The 22,648-nt window shown below is 35.6% G+C and overlaps 2 protein-coding genes across 3 annotated transcripts in view; one reads left to right on the top strand and one right to left on the bottom strand.

Annotated features, from left to right (window-relative positions):
- Nucleotides 1–7,755: 7,755 nt before the first annotated feature.
- Nucleotides 7,756–9,267, top strand: LOC149935289 (BRCA2 and CDKN1A-interacting protein). The gene is made up of 5 exons (XM_090180635.1): nt 7,756–7,903; nt 8,090–8,245; nt 8,307–8,399; nt 8,461–8,796; nt 8,860–9,267. Exons 1-5 carry the CDS (start codon nt 7,769–7,771, stop codon nt 9,034–9,036), a joined length of 897 nt encoding a protein of 298 aa, XP_090036761.1. The 5' UTR covers nt 7,756–7,768; the 3' UTR covers nt 9,037–9,267.
- LOC149935286 (WD repeat-containing protein 11-like) overlaps nt 9,061–22,648 on the bottom strand; it is a 28,892-nt gene continuing 15,304 nt past the window's right edge. Inside the window, exons 1-28 of one of the 2 annotated variants that reach the window (XM_090180634.1) lie at nt 16,497–16,515; nt 15,554–15,700; nt 15,406–15,475; nt 15,289–15,330; nt 15,067–15,220; nt 14,810–14,983; nt 14,472–14,733; nt 14,284–14,407; nt 14,054–14,213; nt 13,790–13,989; nt 13,551–13,726; nt 13,256–13,485; nt 13,095–13,179; nt 12,585–12,770; nt 12,415–12,523; nt 12,245–12,354; nt 12,054–12,174; nt 11,888–11,994; nt 11,712–11,826; nt 11,480–11,648; nt 11,110–11,419; nt 10,811–11,036; nt 10,582–10,748; nt 10,460–10,521; nt 10,257–10,387; nt 10,120–10,200; nt 9,777–9,921; nt 9,061–9,706 (exon numbers count right to left, since the gene is read on the bottom strand). In XM_090180634.1, coding sequence (XP_090036760.1) covers nt 9,558–9,706; nt 9,777–9,921; nt 10,120–10,200; nt 10,257–10,387; nt 10,460–10,521; nt 10,582–10,748; nt 10,811–11,036; nt 11,110–11,419; nt 11,480–11,648; nt 11,712–11,826; nt 11,888–11,994; nt 12,054–12,174; nt 12,245–12,354; nt 12,415–12,523; nt 12,585–12,770; nt 13,095–13,179; nt 13,256–13,485; nt 13,551–13,726; nt 13,790–13,989; nt 14,054–14,213; nt 14,284–14,407; nt 14,472–14,733; nt 14,810–14,983; nt 15,067–15,220; nt 15,289–15,330; nt 15,406–15,475; nt 15,554–15,663 — 3,975 coding nt within the window. In that variant the 5' untranslated portion in view covers nt 15,664–15,700; nt 16,497–16,515 and the 3' untranslated portion in view covers nt 9,061–9,557. Of the gene's footprint in view, nt 9,707–9,776; nt 9,922–10,119; nt 10,201–10,256; nt 10,388–10,459; nt 10,522–10,581; nt 10,749–10,810; nt 11,037–11,109; nt 11,420–11,479; nt 11,649–11,711; nt 11,827–11,887; nt 11,995–12,053; nt 12,175–12,244; nt 12,355–12,414; nt 12,524–12,584; nt 12,771–13,094; nt 13,180–13,255; nt 13,486–13,550; nt 13,727–13,789; nt 13,990–14,053; nt 14,214–14,283; nt 14,408–14,471; nt 14,734–14,809; nt 14,984–15,066; nt 15,221–15,288; nt 15,331–15,405; nt 15,476–15,553; nt 15,701–16,496; nt 16,516–22,648 lie in introns of those variants that run through there. The other variant, XM_090180633.1, reaches the window with a different exon arrangement.

Raw genomic sequence — 22,648 nt, 5'->3', positions numbered from 1 at the left:
ATACCTTTTCAACATTTAGTGAAATTCCGAAAAAAAACTTTGTTTAGTGTACTTTTGGTCATACCTCCGAAACTATTAGTCCCAGCGATCCGCGGCGTGTCTCATTCGACTCAACGTTAAAACATATGGTCAATATGGTTAAAAATGGTCAGTTTGCGATGGGAGTGGTCAATATGGTTAAAAATGGTCAGTTTGCGATGGGAGTGGTCAATATGGTTTAAAATGGTCAGTTTGCGATGGGAGTGGTCAATATGGTTAAAAATGGTCAGTTTGCGATGGGAGTGGTCAATATGGTTAAAAATGATTAGTTTGCGATGGGAGTGGTCAATATGGTTTAAAATGATTAGTTTGCGATGGGAGTGGTCAATATGGTTTAAAATGGTCAGTTTGCAATGGGAGTGGTCAATATGGTTAAAAATGGTCAGTTTGCGATGGGAGTGGTCAATATGGTTAAAAATGGTCAGTTTGCGATGGGAGTGGTCAATATGGTTAAAAATGATTAGTTTGCGATGGGAGTGGTCAATATGGTTAAAAATGGTAAGTTTGCGGTGGGAGTGGTCAATATGGTTAAAAATTGTCAGTAATTTGCGATGGGAGTGGTCAATATGGTCCAAAATAGTCAGATTGCGATGAGAGTCGTCAATATGGTCTAAAATGGTCAGTTTGCGATGGGAGTGGCCAATATGGTCTAAAATGGTCAGTTTGCGATGGGAGTGGTCAATATGGTCCAAAATGGTCAGATTGCGATGAGAGTCGTCAATATGGTCCTAAATGGTCAGTTTGCGATAGCAGTGGTCAATATGGTCCAAAATGGTCAGATTGCGATAGCAGTGGTCAATATGGTCCAAAATGGTCAGATTGCGATGGGAGTGGTCAATATGGTTAAAAATGGTCAGTTTGCGATGGGAGTGGTCAATATGGTTAAAAATGGTCAGTTTGCGATGGGAGTGGTCAATATGGTTTAAAATGGTCAGTTTGCGATGGGAGTGGTCAATATGGTTAAAAATGGTCAGTTTGCGATGGGAGTGGTCAATATGGTTAAAAATGGTCAGTTTGCGATGGGAGTGGTCAATATGGTTAAAAATGATTAGTTTGCGATGGGAGTAGTCAATATGGTTAAAAATGGTAAGTTTGCGGTGGGAGTGGTCAATATGGTTAAAAATTGTCAGTAATTTGCGATGGGAGTGGTCAATATGGTCCAAAATGGTCAGTTTGCGATGGGAGTGGCCAATATGGTCTAAAATGGTCAGTTTGCGATGGGAGTGGTCAATATGGTCCAAAATGGTCAGATTGCGATGGGAGTGGTCAATATGGTCCAAAATAGTCAGATTGCGATGAGAGTCGTCAATATGGTCCTAAATGGTCAGTTTGCGATAGCAGTGGTCAATATGGTCCAAAATGGTCAGATTGCGATAGCAGTGGTCAATATGGTCCAAAATGGTCAGATTGCGATGGGAGTGGTCAATATGGTCCAAAATGGTCAGTTTGCGATGGGAGTGGTCAATATGGTCCAAAATGGTCAGTGACATCCAAGTTCTTGAGCAATGGGTGTCTTCCAATATCATGGGTTTCAATGCCTCTAAGTCAATGGTACTGCATTGTGGGGATAAAAACCCCTGTTTTGGGTACCGTTTGGGTGGTAGGCTGATTGACGCTCGAACTGTAATCCGTGCTCTTAATTTACTACGCCCTTCCTTTTCGCATTTCAGTGTTAAGTCGTTTACAATATTGTACAATATATATTCGCCCTCATCTCGAATACTGCTCGAGTATTTGGTCGCCTCATCTAGTCAAAGATATTAAGCATATCGAGAGAGTACAAAAAAGCCACGAAATTGGTTAATGGTATGCGTACTCATTCTTACGAAGAGCGCCTTAAACGCTTAAATTTAATGTCCCTTAAGGACAGGCGTGCAAGAAATGACCTCATTGAGACGTTCAAAATTATTCATGGTCTCTACAATGTCCAATATAACGAGTTTTTTAGGTCAATTGGTCTGGGCGCAAAGCCCCCACAATTGTCAAAAAGAGATGTAATAGCGCGCAACGCCGTGTGTTTTTCACTCAACGGGTTGTAAATGATTGGAATCAGCTCCCGACAATTGTGAAGGTTAAATCCTCAGCCTCAGCGTTCAAGACCCGCCTTGATAAGTTTTGAGGCTGGTAAAAAACTAAATGAAAAAAAAAACTAAAATGTATTTTTTTTTCCAGGGCTCAATAAGTGTATTTCACTTTCTTTTCCTGACTAATAAAATTATTATTATTATTATAACACTGTTATAAATTGTTTTCCCCCCCCCTATGAAACCGTGTTAGCACCAACCACGACACTAATTGTCCAAACGGGCCTTAAAGGCAGACACGGAAGAATTGATTTTCACGGCGGAAGGAAGACCATTCCAGTCGTTAATCACCCGTTAGGTAAAGAAGGTACGCTCAGGCCCGGACTGGCTCCGTTGGGGGTCCTCGGCTAGAGACTGAAGGGGGCCCCCTTACCGGGCGGTGTGGGGTATGGAATAAAAATCTAAATGGTTATTTATAGGAGAACAAACAACGTTTAAAGTGGACTAGATTCTACCTGCACATTAATTTGAAACGTCAATTGCGTCTAAAGGACCTTTAGGAAAAATTTATTATAAGCAAATTGGGGCCCCCTTGAGCCGGGGGCCCTCGGTGATCGCCGACCAGCCGACCTGGCCAGTCCGGGCCTGGGTACGCTGAACCGTACTAAGGCAACGCCGCTTAACAATGGTGGGGGCTTTGCGCCCGGTCCAAGTAATATCAAAAAATTGCCCAGCAGGTACATCATAGTGGCATATGTAACATAATTACTCATAAGTATGCCACTGTACCTTTATTCCATTCAAAAATCTTCACTAACGGTTTGTTTCACCACGAACCAGTAAAAAGGTGGACTACGTAATCCTAGTAATTTTGGGAGTCACAGTATTGGCTAGTAACATATTTATTTAAGCCAATGGAAAACCTCTAAATTGAGAAAGAATTTTTTGCGTCGGAATTTTAGTCAGCCCAATGTAGCTTTATTAAAATTTATAAACTCGCTAGGTTTGTGCGGATGAAGTTAAATTATGAGTAATTTAGAAAAATAAAAGGTTGGGGAAAATGACCAATAAGTGATCGCTTTCCGAAAATGGAACAAGTCGTCGAAGTGGGATATTCCACCAGCGTTATTAAAACCCATATCAAGCCTAGAAGAGTTAGGCCTAAGCTCAAAAGAATCTGCAAAGACTCCAACCTTTTAGATGCGCCAGAAAATCTCAAAATGAATTTCAACTATTTTTTCCAATAAACTTGCTTCTTTTATTTGACAATGCAAATTTATTTTAGAACGTGAGTCTCCGAGAATTTCATTAATTTGCAAATTAATTACATTAACAGAACTTGACACTATATTGTAGTTCATTTTAGCTCCTAAGCCTTGGTTGTTCAAACCTGTTTTTTACTAAAATAATGGCCGTCGGTTTATCAGACGTAAAGCCAAGGGTAAAGCTAATTATACGACGGCATTGTTGGCATTTGAGATTCGATGACGTCAAATATGTTACATAGGATAGGGGGAATAAATAATTTTGAAGGTCTCCACAAGGTCCGTGCGAAGACGCCTATTTTATAGATGGCGCTGTAGGTAAATAGTAGTTAGTAGAGGGTCCCTGTTTCTACAAAGTTATAAATAGCGTCTCGAGCATAGATATAAGAAATGTATATAAAGGTCTAGATAAATTTCGGGGCGTCTAAGCCTAACATAAAATACGGAATTGACACCTAGCAGACACCGAGGAAGGCACGTGACCAAGAGCGCGAGCTCTCTTAGCATTTTAGTACTAAGTGCTTGACCTTTCCGCAGGCCGTAGTCTTTAGACACCATCTGTTGGTGACTTTTAGTATAATTTTAAAGCAGGAGACAATGGCTCTCGCGACGATAGCACGAGCTTTCTTACCGATAGATAGGAGTTGCGGAGTGCTGCGAAATCGGTTTCGTCAGTGACCGTGAACTCGCGCGAGGCAGAGGGGTTCAAACGCGACTAGCGCCAACTGCATACGGATTTTGCAACTATTCTCATTTTATAGCATTGTTTTCGCGTCGTCTGGTTTGTTTTATTCCTCCAAGCAAATAAGAGTCATTTTGCAAAAAGGCGCAAAGAATTTAGAAATGTTTCGAAACAAACCAGACGACGCGAAAACAATGCTATAAAATGAGAATAGTTGCAAAATTCCGTATGCAGCTGGCGCTAGTCGCGTTTGAACCCCTCTTTCTCGCGCGAGTTCACGGTCACTGACGAAACCGATTTCGCAGCTCTCCGCAACTCCTGTATACTTGTTTTATTCCTCCAAGTTATAAGGATAGCCTGCAGAAATTACGCGTTTCTGCTAGCTGTCACCTTCGTATTGACTCCCTTTGAAATATTTTATCTAGACCTTTATATACGTTTCATATATCTATGCTGCCCTACATTTCAGAAACGCATTATCGACCAATTTTGAGATTTTGAGTTTCACTACCTTTTATACTAATTTTAAGTCGCGGATTCCTAATTTCAAATCCATTTATCTTTATATCTCCTAGATTTCAAGATATTGTAATTGACAAAACGAATTTTTAAGCCAAATTTTCAAAATTACCGCGCAGAAACGCATTATCGTGCAGGAGATAAGCATCTCCTTAGGACGTAACGTTGGAATTGGTCCGATAAATTTTTCAAACGCGATAGCATTGTCTGCTAGACTTTCTCGATTAGTTTTAGGGCCCACTGGGGCCCCTACTAAAAAGCATACCGGCATACCAGGCATACCATTTGCCAAGATAGGAGCGAACTTGGCCAGAAATTTTCCTAGCTTATACAAATCGGCCTGGTTCGCTCTTATGTTAGCTAATGGTATGCCGATGCTTTATAGCACGGGCATACCATTAGCTAAGATAAGAGCGAACTTGGCCAGCTTATACAAAGCGTTTTAGCTTCAATTTCGCGCAAGGTTTTGAATGTTTATCCATTTTACCGACATTTTTTTCAGTTTAAATTTCTTATAACTTCATTTTCACACAAGGTTTTGAATAATTCAGTTAAAATTACTTTAAAATGATTTAATTCAATTTCAATAATAAAACTTGATAATAAATTGTTTTAACTTCATTTCCGAGTACTTTTCAATGGGCATACCTGCGTTTAGAGGGGGCATACTTGGGCCAAAGGGATGGAACTTCATGCAAACGTCATATTTAAATGTTTTTCCTTCATTTCCGACTACTTTTCAATGGGAAATTAATCCTTCCTCCAAGAAAGCTAAACTAATTGAGGAAATTATTTGTCGAATCCCCGTGATTCATAGATTATTTTGGATGGAGCTGCCAGAAAACAACAATAGCGATGACTTACTAAAGAGTCGTGGATTGGCCGAAGAATAGAACGTTATATAGAATGTTATGTTATAATGTAAATTAGTTATAATAGTTTTTATGCTGTGAACAAAATGTTCCTTACATAAGAATATTTATTTTAACAAATAAAATGTTTTCATTTTTTTAATACTAAGCTTATTTATGATTAACTTATGATAATATCATTAAATAATTTTTTTAATTAAGTTATGATAATATATAATGTTAAGATAATATTTACTTTACTCCAGTTATTCTTTACTACTTATTTTGATTATTTTCCTTTAAATTAACTTATAACTAAACCTAGGTACTCTGACAAACACGATTTCTGTGGAATCGTCCGATTATAATTAGAAATTCAACAAATTTCATTTAATGCGTTTCTGTTTTGACTCAGGAGTTGGAATTTGCTGTGCAGAAACCATTGAGTTGGGAATAATACTATCTAGAGCCCCAATTCAAATTTTCCCCATAGGCTTTAACACAGCATTAGTGAAGATAGGAACGAAAATCATGGGAGGGTTATCAACTACGACAAAAGCCACCTATGAGCGAAAAATGCAACTATTTAAATGAAAATTTCTTCGATGACCACTGCCGCTACCTATTAGCGACTTTGTGAACTATTATAATTTAAAGCTAAAAAACAAAACAACGAAGTTTCTTGGTAAATCATATTTCATTTTGAAATAATTTAGAGTATTTTAAGAGATTAAATTGCACTAAAACTAAATAAAGTATGTAATAAATGAATACAAATAAATAATAATGAATATAAATAAAAAAATAATGATTATAAATAAATAAATAATGAATATAAATAAATAAATATTGATTATAAATAAATAAATAATGAATATAAATAAATAAATAATGATTATAAATAAATAAATAATAAATATAAATAATATACACTAACTATTACCGTTAACCTCAGCTAGTTTATATGGGAAGGGGAAACCGAAGACCTCGGGGGAAAACCCCTTTAACCAGTGGGGAGATAACTTGCAAACTTTACGTAGAAGGAGTGGTTCCGGGTTTTCACCCAGTGCCACTAGCTGGGATCGTACTCGTCTCCTCTTGCTGCGAAGCGAAAGTGCTAACCACTCCGCCACCCCACTTTCTACTGTACGTTTTCTGTAAAAGGTTATCTAAGTAATGGTCTAATAATTTATTTTCTTCTTAAATAGTACCATGTCAGCTCTAAAATTTGTATTTAAGAAAAGTGAAGGTGTTGCGGTGTTTGAAAGCATTTTAAAAGTGGTGTTTTTCCTGAAGTCTTCCTCTGTAAAATGATCAAACTGCATCTGTTGCGTTTGGAACCCAGTCTGATCTTCCAATGGCTGTGAGCCTTTTTTGCAACAAAGGATTCACTTTACCTGGAAACCTTTTTGTAATTTAGAATAATTTAGAATAAAAATGTCTTCTATTTTTTTGGAATATTAGTGCTACTTCTACTTATGCCAAGAAACGTTTTTGTTTCTTCCATTATTTTCGCAAGACGAAACTGCACATTTCCTACCCATTATGCTTAAAATTTCACTCAAAATCGATGAAAAAAAAGTAAAGAACTCACAAAAGAAACCTTTATTGTGTTAATAACGAGTTTTCAGATATACATGACTTTAATTTAAAAAACGCGTTTTCAAAAGTTTTCTTAAAAACGCGTCGCTTTCCCTCTTCAATTCAAAAGTTAAAATTATAATAGTTCACAAAGCCGCTAATAGGTGGCGGCAGGGGCCATCGAAGAAGTTTTCATTTAAATAGTTGCATTTTTCGCTCATAGGTGGCTTTTGTCGTAGTTGATAACCCTCCCACGATTTTCGTTCCTATCTTCACTAACGCTGTGTTAAAGCCTATGGGGAAAATTTGAACTGGGGCTCTAGATAGTATTATTCCCAACTCAATGGCAGAAACGCATTATGAGTTTATAATGCGTTTCTGCGCAGTATTTTGTTCTTTTGGGGACGTTCAAAACGCATTATGTCGCATTATTCAAACATCCAAGTAATTTTAGTCATTGGTAATGTCATATTCGGAATCTTCGTTAAAAAATACCCCAAATCAACTAATTTCCTCATTTCTAGTTAGTTTAATGTTCTTATTTTTTATAAAAATCAAAAAAAGCGATTTTTCTCGAAAACAGCTTTTTGGAGATAATGCGTTTCTGAAATGTAGGGCAGTATGGTCTCGAGCACTTGAGTATTGTCATAACCATAACACGAATTTTGGCGTGCCATACCAAAGTAACATGGCATTCTTGTTTTAATGTTGCTCTATTTGACGTCTGAGATCCGTGGCTTACCTACAGCGCCATCTATAAAATACATGAATTTTCTCACCGTTTCTGTCCTTTTAATCAAAAGTAAGATGGCTGCCTCCGATAAAAGACGCCGAGCCGCTGATTCGGTTCCTGAAGGAACTCAACAAGAAACTCAACCTGAAAATGAATCCGATTCTGGAGAAGGCGGTGACAGCGATGATATGCTTGATGATGTAGAAAAGGTAAATTAATTTGCCTAACAATAGTATTTAAATTACAATAAATATGAATATAGGCCTTGGTTTTGGGCCTATGTAATAGACTTTTTATCCATGTGGTCCTCTTGGGAAAATTTAGTACACAAAGGAAAAGCTTATTTACTACACAAGTTTACGAACAACGAAGCTTAAGCATTGATTTCGTTTCAGGAGGTGCAGGTAGATTTTGAGGCAGTGACTCCAACTGATAGTGATTTTAACGGAATTAAGCAACTTTTACAACAGCTTTTCTTGAAAGCCCATGTCAATCTGACCGAATTAACTGATCTCCTCATCAAACAAAACTACGTCTGCAGTGTTGTCAAAGTACTACTTAAGTAAATGTAAATCTTAAGTAGTTTTCTAATCACAATAATTCGCATTATAGCAAAGTGAAAGCCCAGAAGATGACGACGATGATATGGACACCGCAGATGAAGATTTTGGAGTTATATCTATAGTTAATTTAACATCTAATAAAGTAAAAATAATCAAAATAAATCATAGTAAATCTTGTACTAAAATTCCACCTTATCATTTAGGAAATGAATTGCATTAAACAGATAAAAACTTTACTGTTAACAAAATGTAAAGAAAATGGTCAAAAAAATATTGAAGAAAGGTTACAAGAATTAATTGGGGAAACAGCTACCACCAATGTAGGCTTGCTATTGAGTGAAAGGTTCATCAATATTCCTCCTCAAATTGCACTACCTCTTTACGAGAGTCTAGATAAAGACTTAAAAGTGGCTAACGAAAAGGGAAAACCTTTTCACTTTGATCATTTCATTTTCATCTGTAAAGTTTACAAGGATGAAAAGAATGCTAGTGCAGATTCCATAATTTATGCGAATGCTGAAGAAGAGCTCTTAGCAGAAGTGAGTATTTTTGTATAAGGAAAAAGTTGGTAAAATAAAAGTGTAACCCAATTTTTTTTACAGGAATCAGATGTGCAATTTGATTACAGCGTAGCTCATGAAATTGACACTGGTTTAGGAGGAAGGTGGACTGAAGATGATGAAACACTGAAACCTTATCGCAGGGTTTTAGTTGTGCCGGCTAACAAATGGGAAACTTTACTGGGCAAACTGAGAGCGGAGTTGCTCATTAAAACATAGTTGATTTAAAACAAAGACTAAACAAAAGTTTCACTTTTTTATCCAATTGAGACAATTCTAAATACTTTCCAAAGTAATATGACACCCTGAAGGCCCTTAAGAATTATAAAAATGCACTAGATTCATCAGTAGGCATATTAGATTACAACTTATTATATTAAATTTGTAGCGCACAACGAAAATTTTGTTCCCAAAATTCCCAAGTTGAGAATCTGTTTGGAGGAGAACTTTCTATACATTTATATCTCGTGAAAAAGCGTTTGTACTTTTTTCCAAAATGAAAAAATTTGCATTTCAATTAACTTAGTTTTTTTTTAATATTTATGTTCCAAATAAGAGTAAATATCTAGTTGTAAATTTAATCCCAGTGGTTTATTTACGTACTGATTGTTAATAACAATCTTTTTATATAGGATTTACTAATTTTCTTTTTTATAACTGGAATAAATATTTTAAGATTTTGAAAATAAAAAAAGGCTTTTTTTACACATGGTTAACTATTTACAGTTTTCGAAAGCTTATTACGCTGATTCGCAAAATTCTTGTATCTCTTGTTTTAAATCTTCAGCTACACTCCCGAGTAATTCGCAAAATCTCAATGAGCCTTGATAATTCCCAATACTACACAAATATCTCACATAGTTGAGCAGAACAGATTTCTCTATCTCTGGTGATCAAAATAATTAAGAAAAATGCTTCATTAAAATTTTTCGTTAATTCAACAACAACAAAAAGGATATCATTGTGTTCAGTCTTTAATATCACAGCAAATTCTTGGCATGCTAATAAGAACATGGTGGCTCTCTCGACATAGCCCCAATTGTGAAGAGATGTTAAAACTTTCCAGAACTGTCCTTGCGACAGTAAAACTAACAGCGCTTTATTCTGAGATGTAGAAGTAGATAATTCACTATCAGAAAGATATCACCTCAGTGGCGGATTATGTTCCTTTAAGGCCCTAGGCGCAATTTTATTATAAGGCGCTTTTAAGAAAAAGTTGATTTTATATTTTTTATTGATAAGTAATTTTTGAGGCGCCTTTTGAATAATCCACCACTAGATCACCTTTATGGTTTAATTTACTTTTTGATTAACATTGCTGGAACTTAAATGGTCAGACCATCTTCTGAGAACTTCCAAACATTCAGGCTGATCTAAAGTTGACTAAATAAGGAAAAAAATCAGAAATCCATTTATAACATAACTTAAAACTTCCTTACTTTAGCAAGCCAAAGGGCTTTATCCCACATAGTGGCGGCTTGCAGGTAACGACAAGCATCAGCTCCTTTTTCAATTAATGATAGAAGTTGAACACCCTCAGATATTCGACCCCCGGCGATCAAATTAGTTGCTAATTGGAAAACAGTTTACACTGAGAATTAACTGACGAAATTTGTAACATAAATAATGAAAGGGTACTGACCCACAAGCTTTGCGACAGATTGTGATGGGTTGGATGATTTAACAGTAGCAACCAGACAAGCTCTAATATCCAAATATTAAAAATTACACCAAATGAACTTCAATTTCATCGTATAAACTAACCTTAGGCAATCGGAATAAAAGCCTTCACCATTAGCTTCAGTTTCCAAAAGTAACTGAACAGCACGGTCCCATTGTCTTAAAAGTAATAAATTTTCAATACATCTTTGGGTTTGGGCGTACGTTGATCTCTTGAAATCATGCAGAAAGGTCCTATCTAATTGCAACCTCTAAATAAGTGAACTTTTTAGTTATCATACATAATTACATATTATATAACAATAATTTCTACTTGATATGTTTCATTTTCCATCAAAACATCGAATCCAGTGTCAAGAGGGGGATCCATATAAGGTTCCGACTTCATCTGATCAGGTCGTATCGAATCCCCATCGTTGCTATCATTCTCATTCACTTGAGAGGTTTTCTCAGATTCTTTGGCCATTAGATATATGTGACGCTTCAAGTAATGTAAGGCTACTGTCCAAAATTTTGAACTCTCTTCATCACCAAAAAGTCTAAAGAAAAGGTTCAATTATATTATTTAATTTATTTTGAGCTACATTAAAATAAACGCAAAGAATTATATACCGTGAAACTAAAAGGCAACGTTCAGCAGTCCCAAAGGGACACCGTGAAATATAGTGTTTGATTTCTGGGTCTAGATTCTCTAGTTGATTTTGCACAATAGCCAAATCATCTTCCACAAAACCAGTTACATTTACAGGAGAATTGTTTTCAGAACTTTGACTGATTACATCAAAATCACTCAAATCAGTGCCGCTGCTGGTAAAGCCGGGAGAAGCGGGGGTCTGAGTTCCACTCATAGGTTGATACTGAAGTAGTGATTTTAAGTTAAAGGCTCCCTTTATGCTCAGAATATGGGGGCTGAATGGCACATCTGCAATGATTAAAGCTATTAGATGTAAATAAATAAAGCAAGAGTTACCGAACTATATACCAGAAAGATAGTATTCGGATAGTGGGGATGTCCACATTTTCAGATTTATATCACAGATCCGTAGACAACCATCGGCTGTACAGAGCACTGGCCGTTCCGATCCAGCCCAATCCATATCTTGTATTTTAGGAAGATCTCTTGGAACTTTAACTTGACTAAGTTGTTGACACTTTTTTAAAATAATTTATTAGTTTAAAGAGCATCACTCAATACTACGATAAAAAGAAGTCACCTCTTTCACATCCCATAAATCAGCCCCTTCATTAAAGAGTACAAATATTTTCATGTTTCCCCTACCAGGGGCAAACCTAATTTTCTTTATACATCCTCTATGTGTTGGTACGTTCCTGAAACAAAGCAAAATCTTTTATTTCACTAACAAAAGCAGAAATAAATTGGATCACTAACCTACAATTTTTGTTCTTCAGATTCCAAAAATTGAGATTACCATCAACATCCCCCAAAATAATATGGTCCATTTTCCAAGCAATACAGCTTATCATTCCCATAGATGACTAAAATTTATTATATTTAGAATCTGAAAGTATTTATAAAATGCAATATTCATAATTACATCAGATGGAATCCGACTACCATCTCTAACAATGTTTCCTTCAACAGAAAAATGATATAGTTGGCCATCAGTGTCGGTAAAGACAAAATGTTCCCTGGTAGGAGTTTGCCTGGTTTTGGTCCTGGAAATGTTTCCATTTAAATTTGTGTTTCAATTGGAATAGAGAATGAAGTGAATTGAAAAACACCAACACAGTCGCATTATCATTTTCATTTTGGTCACCGGAAACTGTTCCTGATGAAACTTCGTCATTACTATCTTGATGAGTGAAGTTTCTTTTCGTGTGAAGGGGAGACCACTCCTGCAATAAACAGCTGATAATAGTATTTGTCACAATCACTTGAAAATTTTTAAAATTTACCAATGCGGTTATAGTTTGGAATGACTTTGGCATAGTTCTGACGAGAGTAAGATTATTTAGATCCCATAATTCAAAGGGCTGATCACGAAATGCCACAATAAAATATTGTCTATTGAACAAAGAACCAACATTGAATCAATTGTAACCTTGGCTATAAAATACCAACACACCTTTGGCAAGATACCTTGACCATACTAATTGGCGATTCTTCATTATGTTCAGCGCGTAATGCTCGGGTTCTACCAGATTGAACATCAATTAGAACCAATTCATTCTTAACAAATCCAGAGGATAAACTTTGAACGTTTGGATGAGCAAAAGACAACAGAGCTTGTAGGCTGACCCATTCTATACCTCTAAGATATTTTGTTAAATAGGTTAAAATCAAGTAAAACCTCCATATACTTTAAAATTGTTGAGAAGTAAGGACTCATTTTGTAAAACAATTTTAATGTCAGAAGGAGAATGAGGGCTGACAAAAAAGCAGGTTGACACTGGGTTTTTTGGACAGAAATGATTATGTCAAAGACACTAATTCCCCAGCAAAATAAAAGGACCCGGTGGTTTACCCTCTTTTTTTGCCAGTTACCATTTCTTTTTCTGACATAATGGTGACACATTAAAATTCTTTTACAGCACCACTCCTACTCTTCTCCATGGTATAGAGTAAATTTTAAAACCTTATAGGCGCTGTGTGAATGCTAAATTCTTTCTCTATAGATCCGGTAGCCATATTCACAATTGACAAACTTCCTCCACCACTACCTAAAATCAGAGTGAAATAATTTCTCATACTTTATCTTTCTGAATTATATCACAATCATATTCTATCATTACTTACCAACAGCCATTAATGGTTTATAGGCAGTCCAATTTCTGAATGTAACAGGGGGGCACATTTTCATCACATGTGGTGGCGCAGGTAGCCCTGTTAAATACCCAACCAGCAAAAATTGCAAACCAAATTGTTTTTTACGGTGTTGATTGTAATAGGAGACTGAGGTCGCGGGAGGTGAAGTTGGTAAAGATGCCAAATTGAAGTCATCGCGCTCGTAAAGAGGCACTGGAATTCTAAAATTAGGGCACCATTAAAAAGTTATGTTAACAAAGTTAATAATATTTAGTGAATCGTTTACCTATCTGCCATAGTTATTTTTGGTGATTGAAGGGAGCATGGAAATGGAACTAAACGAGAGTAACCCAAAGTTGAGGCTGACAGAAGCTTATCGTCTGTCAATTCATCTAAGGAGTAATTACGAGCATTCCAAGAATTGTCAGTTTGGTAATTTTTTGAGTTATCATTGCTCATATTCTATTAGAGAAAAAATAATATAGATCAATATTATGAAAAAAAAAAAGTTTGAGAAGAAATAACCTGTTGTTGGTTGACAAGATCCAAAACCAAAATACGCCCATCATTCATCATCAAAGCGACTTGGCATTCAGTCGATGGGTTCACGACCATTCCCACTACGCGGGAATGTTTTGTGTGTCTCAAAGGCTCAGACTGGCATTGCGTTTCATATGATACCTCCAAAAGCGAATCTAGTGACAACGAGCTAACAGAGGCAGCATCTGAAAATTATATTTTAAAGTAATAATGATTTTCAGAAACATTTTTCAGTTATATAATAGTAACCTTCGGAAGGTGAAATGGGAAGACCAGGGATTCCTTTCTGCCTTAATCTTAAGCTGACACTTCCAGGCTCGTGCAAACAAATTAAAGAGTCTCTTTGCTGACAAGAATAGATTTGAAGAAGAGGGAAACCATTTCGCTCTATAGCCACAATTCCCACAGTCTGCGAGAAAATTTCCAAACATTTCAAACCATGGTAAAATAATTATTAAAAGGGTATTAACTCTGTTAACCTGATTGATCTCAAGATCAAGAATGAGAATTTCTTTGGGATATAGCAAAAGTAAATGATGTCTATAGGACTGATGATAACTTAGTTGGAGACATTCATTGAGTGCGACTCTCTCTTCAACATTACTATATAAAATATAAAATTAAAAAAGACAATCTAGGCTTTATGAAAAGTATTCATATTCAGCACCTATTTTTATATTCAACACCAATGAGAACCCTCATCTTTCTGGCTAGCTGACTGCGATGGCCGGTTTTCCCTTTCTCCTCATTAATATTATTTGAACCTCCAGGAGGTTGCTGACTTCCAGAAGCTAGCGTATTTAGACCTAACGTACTGCCCGAAGAACTTACTGCGGAAGGGTTGGAAATGTAAAATTTACGGCCCAAGCTCGGTGGCATCTTAGTTAAGTTAAAATCATCCATGAATACAATGGAGTCACTGGCTAAGACTAAAAATAATAACAGACAGAAAAATTTAAAAAAAATCTTTTAGCAAATGGATAGGGCTGACAAGGAATATCTTACGAGCAACATTGTTTTGGCTGAAAGGATCAATGGAAAAAGACTGCAAAGTTTCGTTGTAGACCTTTTTCCATACTTTGGAACCAGTCTCAGTGTTCCACAGAATAAGAGAACTTGGTGGGTGTAGAGTCAATAAATACGGATGACTCGAATCTGTTCCAGTGATCCATTCCATTTCTGTTCAACATTTAACAAAATAAAATGTTAAAGGGTATAAAAGATTTCACGTGCATTAATTTTGTGAAATAAAATAAAATAACCAGCAATAGGCTTGCTTCCATCATTGAGAATGCAAGTGCTGGAGGCCTGCTGGACATCCCATATGACAATATTTCCTGAAAGATCTGCGGAAGCTAACCTTAATGTGTAAGGTGTTGAAAGATCGTGATAATAATCTTCTCTGCTCCATTTAACCTAATTGTTTGGAAATTTAATATTAATAAGTTAAATTTTTGTATCTCTTTAAATTTTTGGTTTTTAACCTTAATTATATCAGTTTTGTGCTTCTCCAATGTTTGATAAACCTGGATAACGTTTAATTAAATCTCATGATTTTGAAATATTTGTTATTTGTTTATGTAAAATATCACGAGTCGTACTTTCATATGCTTTGTGTTGACGACAATAACGTGATTGTGACATCCGTAAGCCAGAAAGGATTGCCACCCCCTTAAATTACAAAACCAATTAGACAAAACAAAAGAACGGTCTGTCTAGAACTTATAATTAAAGAAAAGTGAAATGTACCAATCTATAGCTCCTTTGTTGTGAGCGGTCAAAGCTCCAGGAATGAGCCTGGCTGATATTTTTTGAATAACGGGAGAATTAGGGGCATCTTCACTTTTGTTGAATGACATGACCCAAGATTATCAACAGCTTACAGAGTCCAATTACCTAAATTATAATAATTTATTAAATTAACAATGAAAAATAATAAAAATTTCATAGAAGGGTACGTTGGGAAAACTTGCGTGTGTACTATATATCTATAGTATTGTTACTTATTAAGCGTATCTTTTTTAAAAATGTGTTACTGAGAGCTATTCAGTGTAATGTCACACAAGACGAGATTTGCCTTTCAGTGAGGGTCCAGCCACAGGCTTCCTAGCGTTCCAAAAATGCAATTTTTTTCGAATATTGTGAATACCACTTGTAAATAATGGCAAATAGTGGTAAATATTGGATAATAATATGTGGACAGAAAATGATGGCAAAGCTCGCTCTAAATTTTGCGTGCGAAGATTATAGGAAAGGTTATTTAATGGAAAATATTCTAGAGTTGATGTAGAAAAAAATGAAGAAACGACCCGACATTCGTACAAAACCGGTACACTCTAAAGAAAATTTATTTTAGAAACTTTGAAATCAGTTCTAAAAACCTCGGAATCGGCCTAAAAAACCCGAAACCAACACGAAAATTAGGCTCTGAAATCTCAAAATCCGTGTCTGATTTCTCAGACCACTTTGAAATTCAAAATCCGTAAGCAAAATTTTAAAATGTCGGACCCCTCGCATACTTGTGTTCCACTTTATGTATATTGTACTGCTGCTGTTCACTTAACTCTTCGCCCATTTACTTATAAAACGAATACCAACTTATTAAAGGGAGTATGAACTAAGTCCAGAAATCGTCTGCTATCACGCGCAACAGCTTGTTTTTAACGTAACTAGCTCCAATCACCCTTAGCACCTGTTAAACCTGGTGGATGCAATAGAGTAGTAGCACTCTGTAGCTTTGGCCATGGCCGCCATTGTAAGCGCGAATTTTTTATGAATAGGAAAAAGCATGGGTGACGTCGTGTGACGTAGCACTGCCATTACTCTATATGAAATTCATTGTTCTGAAATTTAAAACGAAAAACGCGCTTTCACTTTCACTCGAATTTCTAACTCTCACAACGTAGCCTGGTAATCATTTTACCAACAAAGATAAACTACTTATTTGTCCTCGAAATTGAGTTTAAGCCAGCTATAGAAAACGCGTCTACGTCTACGTTCCTACACTTTCTCCAACGCGTTTTCAAGCTTAACCCGTCTAATGAAATGGGGATTAACACTTTTTTTTATTTGTTAATCAATTCTTTTAAAGGAATTGAGCAACAACTTGGTGCGAAACGCACTAACAAAAGAGCTTCACAAAATAATCCTTAAAGAATAAGCCAACCAAAAACAGTCACCCCCGTCCCACCTTCTAATAGATAGATATACATTTTAATATAAAATGGGCCAAGGTTTTTGTCAATTATTGAATCATTTCATTTTCCCATATAAACACGATAAACCCTTCTTCCACCAACATTACATCTTCGAATACCCAATAAGTGAGAGCTAGATTCGCGTACTATAATTATTATATTTTGGGAAAACAAACCACGAACCGCTAATTTGAAATTGGGAAATAAAAACCTGCCGAATTATATTCCACCGGTGGTTTTTGTCTCCCAAAAACTCGGTATGGAAAAATCAATATTTCACGAAGGGTGAACTCGAGAAAGAGGGCGAACTTATTTTCCAAAAATTGCCGAATCCGATAACTGATAAAAAGAGCCCCATTGAATTGAATTATCGTTTGACCGCGCGCTTCTGGTACTTTTAAGAGGCGAGAAATAATATCTTTGTTTATTGTAAAATTTGCATGACGCGCCTCCCCTCGAAACAATGGAAGTATGCCGATAAGAAAACGCCACAAAAGAACTGGCTTTTTCAAAAAAGACAAAAGATTAATAAGTATCGGCGATAATTGTTGACCCTAAATACGTAAGGGAAACGACACCCACGACGACACAAACCATTTTCCGTAAAATAGGTGGTATCGTTTAATTTTAATTATTTCGCGTTACAATTAAGCCATATCTCCATATTGATAAAATCTCCATCCATTAAAATGAAACGTTATTTTCGTAGACTCGAGGTACTTTTCAATGGGAGCTAATTTCCCGCCAAATCGCGGAAATGAACCGCGCTTGTATTACTCCGCCTAGCAATGAATAGAATAGAAATTATACTCTTTTAGAGAAACTTACTTATACAAAACAAACACATTTGACGATGTAAATTGTTTGAGAAAGCCGCTACATGTCGTATTTCGCCATCATAATTTTTTCTTTCAAAACACATTTGGAAAAATCAATGTGAGGTTGCAAAGATACTATTTCAAACCAATAACATTGGTAGTATACTTCTCTCGTAAGAACGATACTATTTACTTCTGTTATTAACAATATTTCTGGTTGCGCACCTGGGAAATTCCCAATTATTATTATTATTATTTCCCCAATGAACTTTAAAATGTTTCTCGTTAAACTCGATATATCGGAGGCGATTCGAGAAAATGAACTATTGGCCGGATGTAAAGTGGTAAAACCGATGGGATGCTTGGGATAAAACAATGAGACTACAGCTCGCGCAGAAAGAGGAAATAAATATTTCTCTCTCTCTCTCTTCTTGGAATTAGTCGGGAAAATATGAAGCGCTTAAAACCATAGTGGCTAAAACCAAAACCTTGAACTTCGAAATTTAAGAAAGACGTAAAAATAAATCGCGTATATTATAACGTACATCCATTATACTTTAGAGATAGACTCAAAATTTACTATTTAAAATAATATAGCGTAGCAATTTTGATACGAGTAGAAAATTATTTTTCATAGGTAAAAACCCCTGTAAATTTACGGTATAAAGATGTAATTAGACGTTGAAACAAGTTCCTAAAGAAATAATAATGTGGAAAATTCCTTCGTCAATTACAGACAACATCGAGGCTAGAAAATGTTTGGGTTTTTCATTCCGACTACAAAACGGCCATTATTGCAAACAAAGAAAAAAAGCCGATAAAACGGCAAAATTTTCGAATTCAAAATCGAGTACAATGGACCTTTTTACGAAAAGTTTGTTAAATTTAATCGTTTCAACACATTTATCGCGTAAATAACTAGAAACTGGGAATAAAATCTACAAAACTAGGCCTCAATACAGTTTGAACAATATTAAAAAGTACAGTTTTCAGCTTAGGGTAAAACTAATTTGAAGTTATTCACGAATTTAATTTCTGGCAACCAATTTGTGGAAAGTTTCCGAAAGACGCGGTTGAGAGTAAAGCAAAGAGAATAAACCCGAGTTATTAAGATCCAAATAATGAAAAATAAAATTTTAATATGAGCGGTAAAGCGTAAGGATGAAGAAATCCCTGGAAACTTGAAAGAGAAGAGATGAAATCATTCTTCGAGACTCGGGAGAGAGAGATGTGATTACGCGGAATAAAGGATAATCACGATCCGAAATGCCAAAAACCTAAAAAACGTTCGTGACATCATCACGTTTTGCCCTTTCCTCGACTATTCGACCAATCAACGAACAACACGTTTTCTTATTAGATTTATACCGTAAATAAACCTAACGAGAGACTACGGTCAGAGGCTAGAGGATCCCCGAAGTTGAATTATTTTAATATCAAGTAACGTATCGATGGTTGCGCTATAAGTCCCCTTTAATTTTTTCCTTAACTGTCATAACAATGCCAAGAACTGTCACACGTCGTATACAACTAGTAATTATTAATTTCTGAAACGAATTAAACCGCCTCCGCGATTTTGAGTTCAATCATAACCCAGAAAACGAGGGGGAAATTACGGATATTTAGCCTTGAATATACGAGCACTATTACATCGTATTTTAAAGACATCGTCGCCGTTAAAAATGACTATTTTGCTGAATGCTGAATTTCTGAACTCAAAATTTCAACAACGCTTTTATAGCCGTCAGAACGAAACAAACAACGTTAAATGGGCAAATTCAAATATTAGCCGACCATACGACTAGTCGTTACGGGTGAGGTATTGGGTTCCTTTAAATATTTTCGTAATTTTCAATAGATAGTAGAATATTATAATGTACGTCAGTTTGATCTTAAGCACACGATCTTAAGTATGCGGGTGGGCATTCTCTCTTCCTTAGTTTAAATAGTATATGGCGATAAATTATTAGCGCTTTCCATTGGCCATTGAAATTTGTCGGCCCGGACGCAGTTTGTTTATGTTTATGAAATCCTTGAATGAACTCGATTCTCTTCTTTGGGAGAGTTCCGCGTGACTCGTTCGAAATGAACCCTCATTCGCCCGTAACACCAAAGAAAACTCATTATTCGGACCCGTTATATTTGGACCTAATTGGAAAATCAAGCTCAATTCTTAACTAATAAAACACGACGCGCTAACATAAACAAGAGCTTATAATGAATCATTTAATATTTGGCCGCTCTAAAGTTTCTGAATAAAATTTCACGACTTTTTCAGGTTTTACCTGACCATTTCCAGAGATTTTCCTCGATCTTCTTAGCTAATTTAATTTTATAAGGCTACATTCAATTTTATATTAACAGGGTTCGTACAAAATTTCCGGAATTAAATTCCCTGACATTTCCAAGTTTTCCCTGACCAAATTGCCAAATATTCCCTGACCATTTTTATAGAATAAAGTAATGGTTTGAGGTAAAAATCTTGAAAAATATTTTCTTTCAAAAATTTATTTACCTGATTTTTTCGGGGTCATTTTAAAATTAATTTACTTTTTGGGACCATTTTCAAATTCCTTGACTTTTCCCTGACATTTTGGAATCATTTTCAAATTCCCTGGTTTTCCAGGTCGTGTACGAACCCTGATTAAGATTACCTTACTTTTTCCTGATCTTCATATAATGAATTTACTTTTATTTTATTATAAAGGGGACTCTTCAGGTTAAGTTTTAATTAAAAGGTGTTATTGCAACGATACAAACCTTATATTTTAGATCACCTTCACAAAAATTTTATAATAAATTTAAATTCCCTGACCTTTTACAAATTATTAAAATTACCCTGACTTTTTATATTTTAATCAGGGTTGCCACAGTTTTTTCACAATCAAATTCCCTGCCTTTTCCAGGTTTTCCCTGACTTAATTTGTGCCAAAATTTTATATTTTTAACCTACATTTTAGTAAAAGTTTCCTATTTGCAACCGAAATTAAATTCCCTGACATTTCCCTGATTTTTAAAATTCCCTGATTATTATACCCATATTCAAATTTCCGGACTTTTCCAGGAATTCCAGGTTTTCCAGATACCGTGGCAACCCTGTTTAATAGTCCATCTTATTGCAGTGCTTATTTGTCTCGTACACAAACAATGTGTTTAGATCAACTTTAATTATTTTCCAGCTTTTTCCTGTCGGTTTTACGAGTTCTCAAAATTAACTGACTTGTAGTCGTGTCCATTTCATGCATGAAAAATATTCTATTAGCTCATATTTGGTTGAGAAATGTATTTCTGTTATAAAATCTAATTGGAAAAAATTGTCTAAAATTCTGTTTAAAAAAGTTTTTTATAATTTATGTATGTATGTTTTCTAACTTGACGGGTTTTTCGGCAAAATAGAAACTAATAAATTTAATTTAAAATAGTCAATATATTCTCCGATACATATATTATCCCCAAAACCTAACAAAAAAGTAATATATTCAATTTAGAACGCTTTCCCGATATTGACAAAAATTATAGTAATAATAAAAGATGAAATCATGACATAAGTACGTTCCAAGTATTTTAAAGTAACATTAATCAAAGATAAATACTACAGTCATTTACGTAGGAACAATCCAAAAACCCATTTAGTGCTGGAACCTTGAAATCATAATACTAGGCTTTAGCCAAATCGGTCAATTTGGACTTTTTTTTAACATTTTTTCTAGCGAGTCCAACGGTAGATAGTTAAGTCGGGAACTGGGCAGAAACGAAAGAAAAATTAGCGGCTCCGGCGACCAAAAATAGAGAGGAAAAGACCATTAGCGTTTTAGGGGAGAAAAGTCAAGGTGTCTTAAATGGGTATAATATCGTTAAAAGTAACCTCACGATAACCGCATTAGTAAAACGGGCTTATTCAATTTAATCAGAGGAGCGCTTCCTTTTTGTTGCGCCGTGAAAAAGAAATATACCACCTAATACAGGGTTGCCACAAAATTTTCAGATATTTCCCCTGACTTATTAAGGCCAAAATTTGTCTTTTATATTTTATTTTTATCAGAAGTTAATAAATTTAAATGGACTTATATTTCAGTAAAAAGGCTATTGCAATGTTGAAAAAGTTAGCCAAACATTCAAGGAAATAAATGATAATCGTGGAATTTTTCATAGATCTAGAGTTAAATTACCTTCAAAAAGTGCCAAGATAAAATTGAATTCCCTGACCTTTCCCTGAATTTTTACCAATTCTTAAAATTCCCTGACTTTTTAGGCCTATTTTTAAATCCCCTGACTTTTCCCTGACGTGTGGCAACCCTGTAATATTAGACAGCAGAGGCATTGCGCAAAAACTTACAAAATCCGTCACGAGGATTAAGAAATACGTTCTACCAATTAATTAAAACTAAAAGTCCCCCTTACTTTCAAAAACGCCACGTTAATTTCGATTCTCACTACGCGACTTTTGTCCGAGAAGTTTTCTATCAATTTTTGTTCTTTAACTAAACATTGTGAAACAGATTTTCAAATTTTCGTTTTCCCATTAGGAAATGGCTCAGGAAGGATTGAAATGGTTGGATAACCAAATACATTTTCGGATAAAGGTCGAATAGTGTGAACGATCAAATTTCAGGCAATACAGGGTGTTTCAAAAGGTTATGCAAAATTTTAAGGAGTTGTAGAAGGTGAGTTGAGAAGTATGCCTGTTTTTCCCCATTTTCCTACGATGCGTTAAAAGAGCGCCAGAGAGCTTCAAAGTGTGGTAACTAGCCTAAAAAGGTAACTTCAACAGTATTTCAAGTCCCTGCTGCTTGGTTTCGCGCTTGTTGCAGCCTACTTCCAGGGGCTAG

The sequence above is a fragment of the Leiobunum rupestre genome, chromosome 7 (genome assembly GCF_980474605.1).
Source record: "Leiobunum rupestre chromosome 7, qqLeiRupe1.1.hap1, whole genome shotgun sequence".
In the NCBI taxonomy this organism is placed as follows: Eukaryota; Metazoa; Arthropoda; class Arachnida; order Opiliones; family Sclerosomatidae; genus Leiobunum; species Leiobunum rupestre.
The sequence above is the reverse complement of the archived record's forward strand: the minus strand, read 5'-3'. Positions and strand labels throughout refer to the sequence as shown.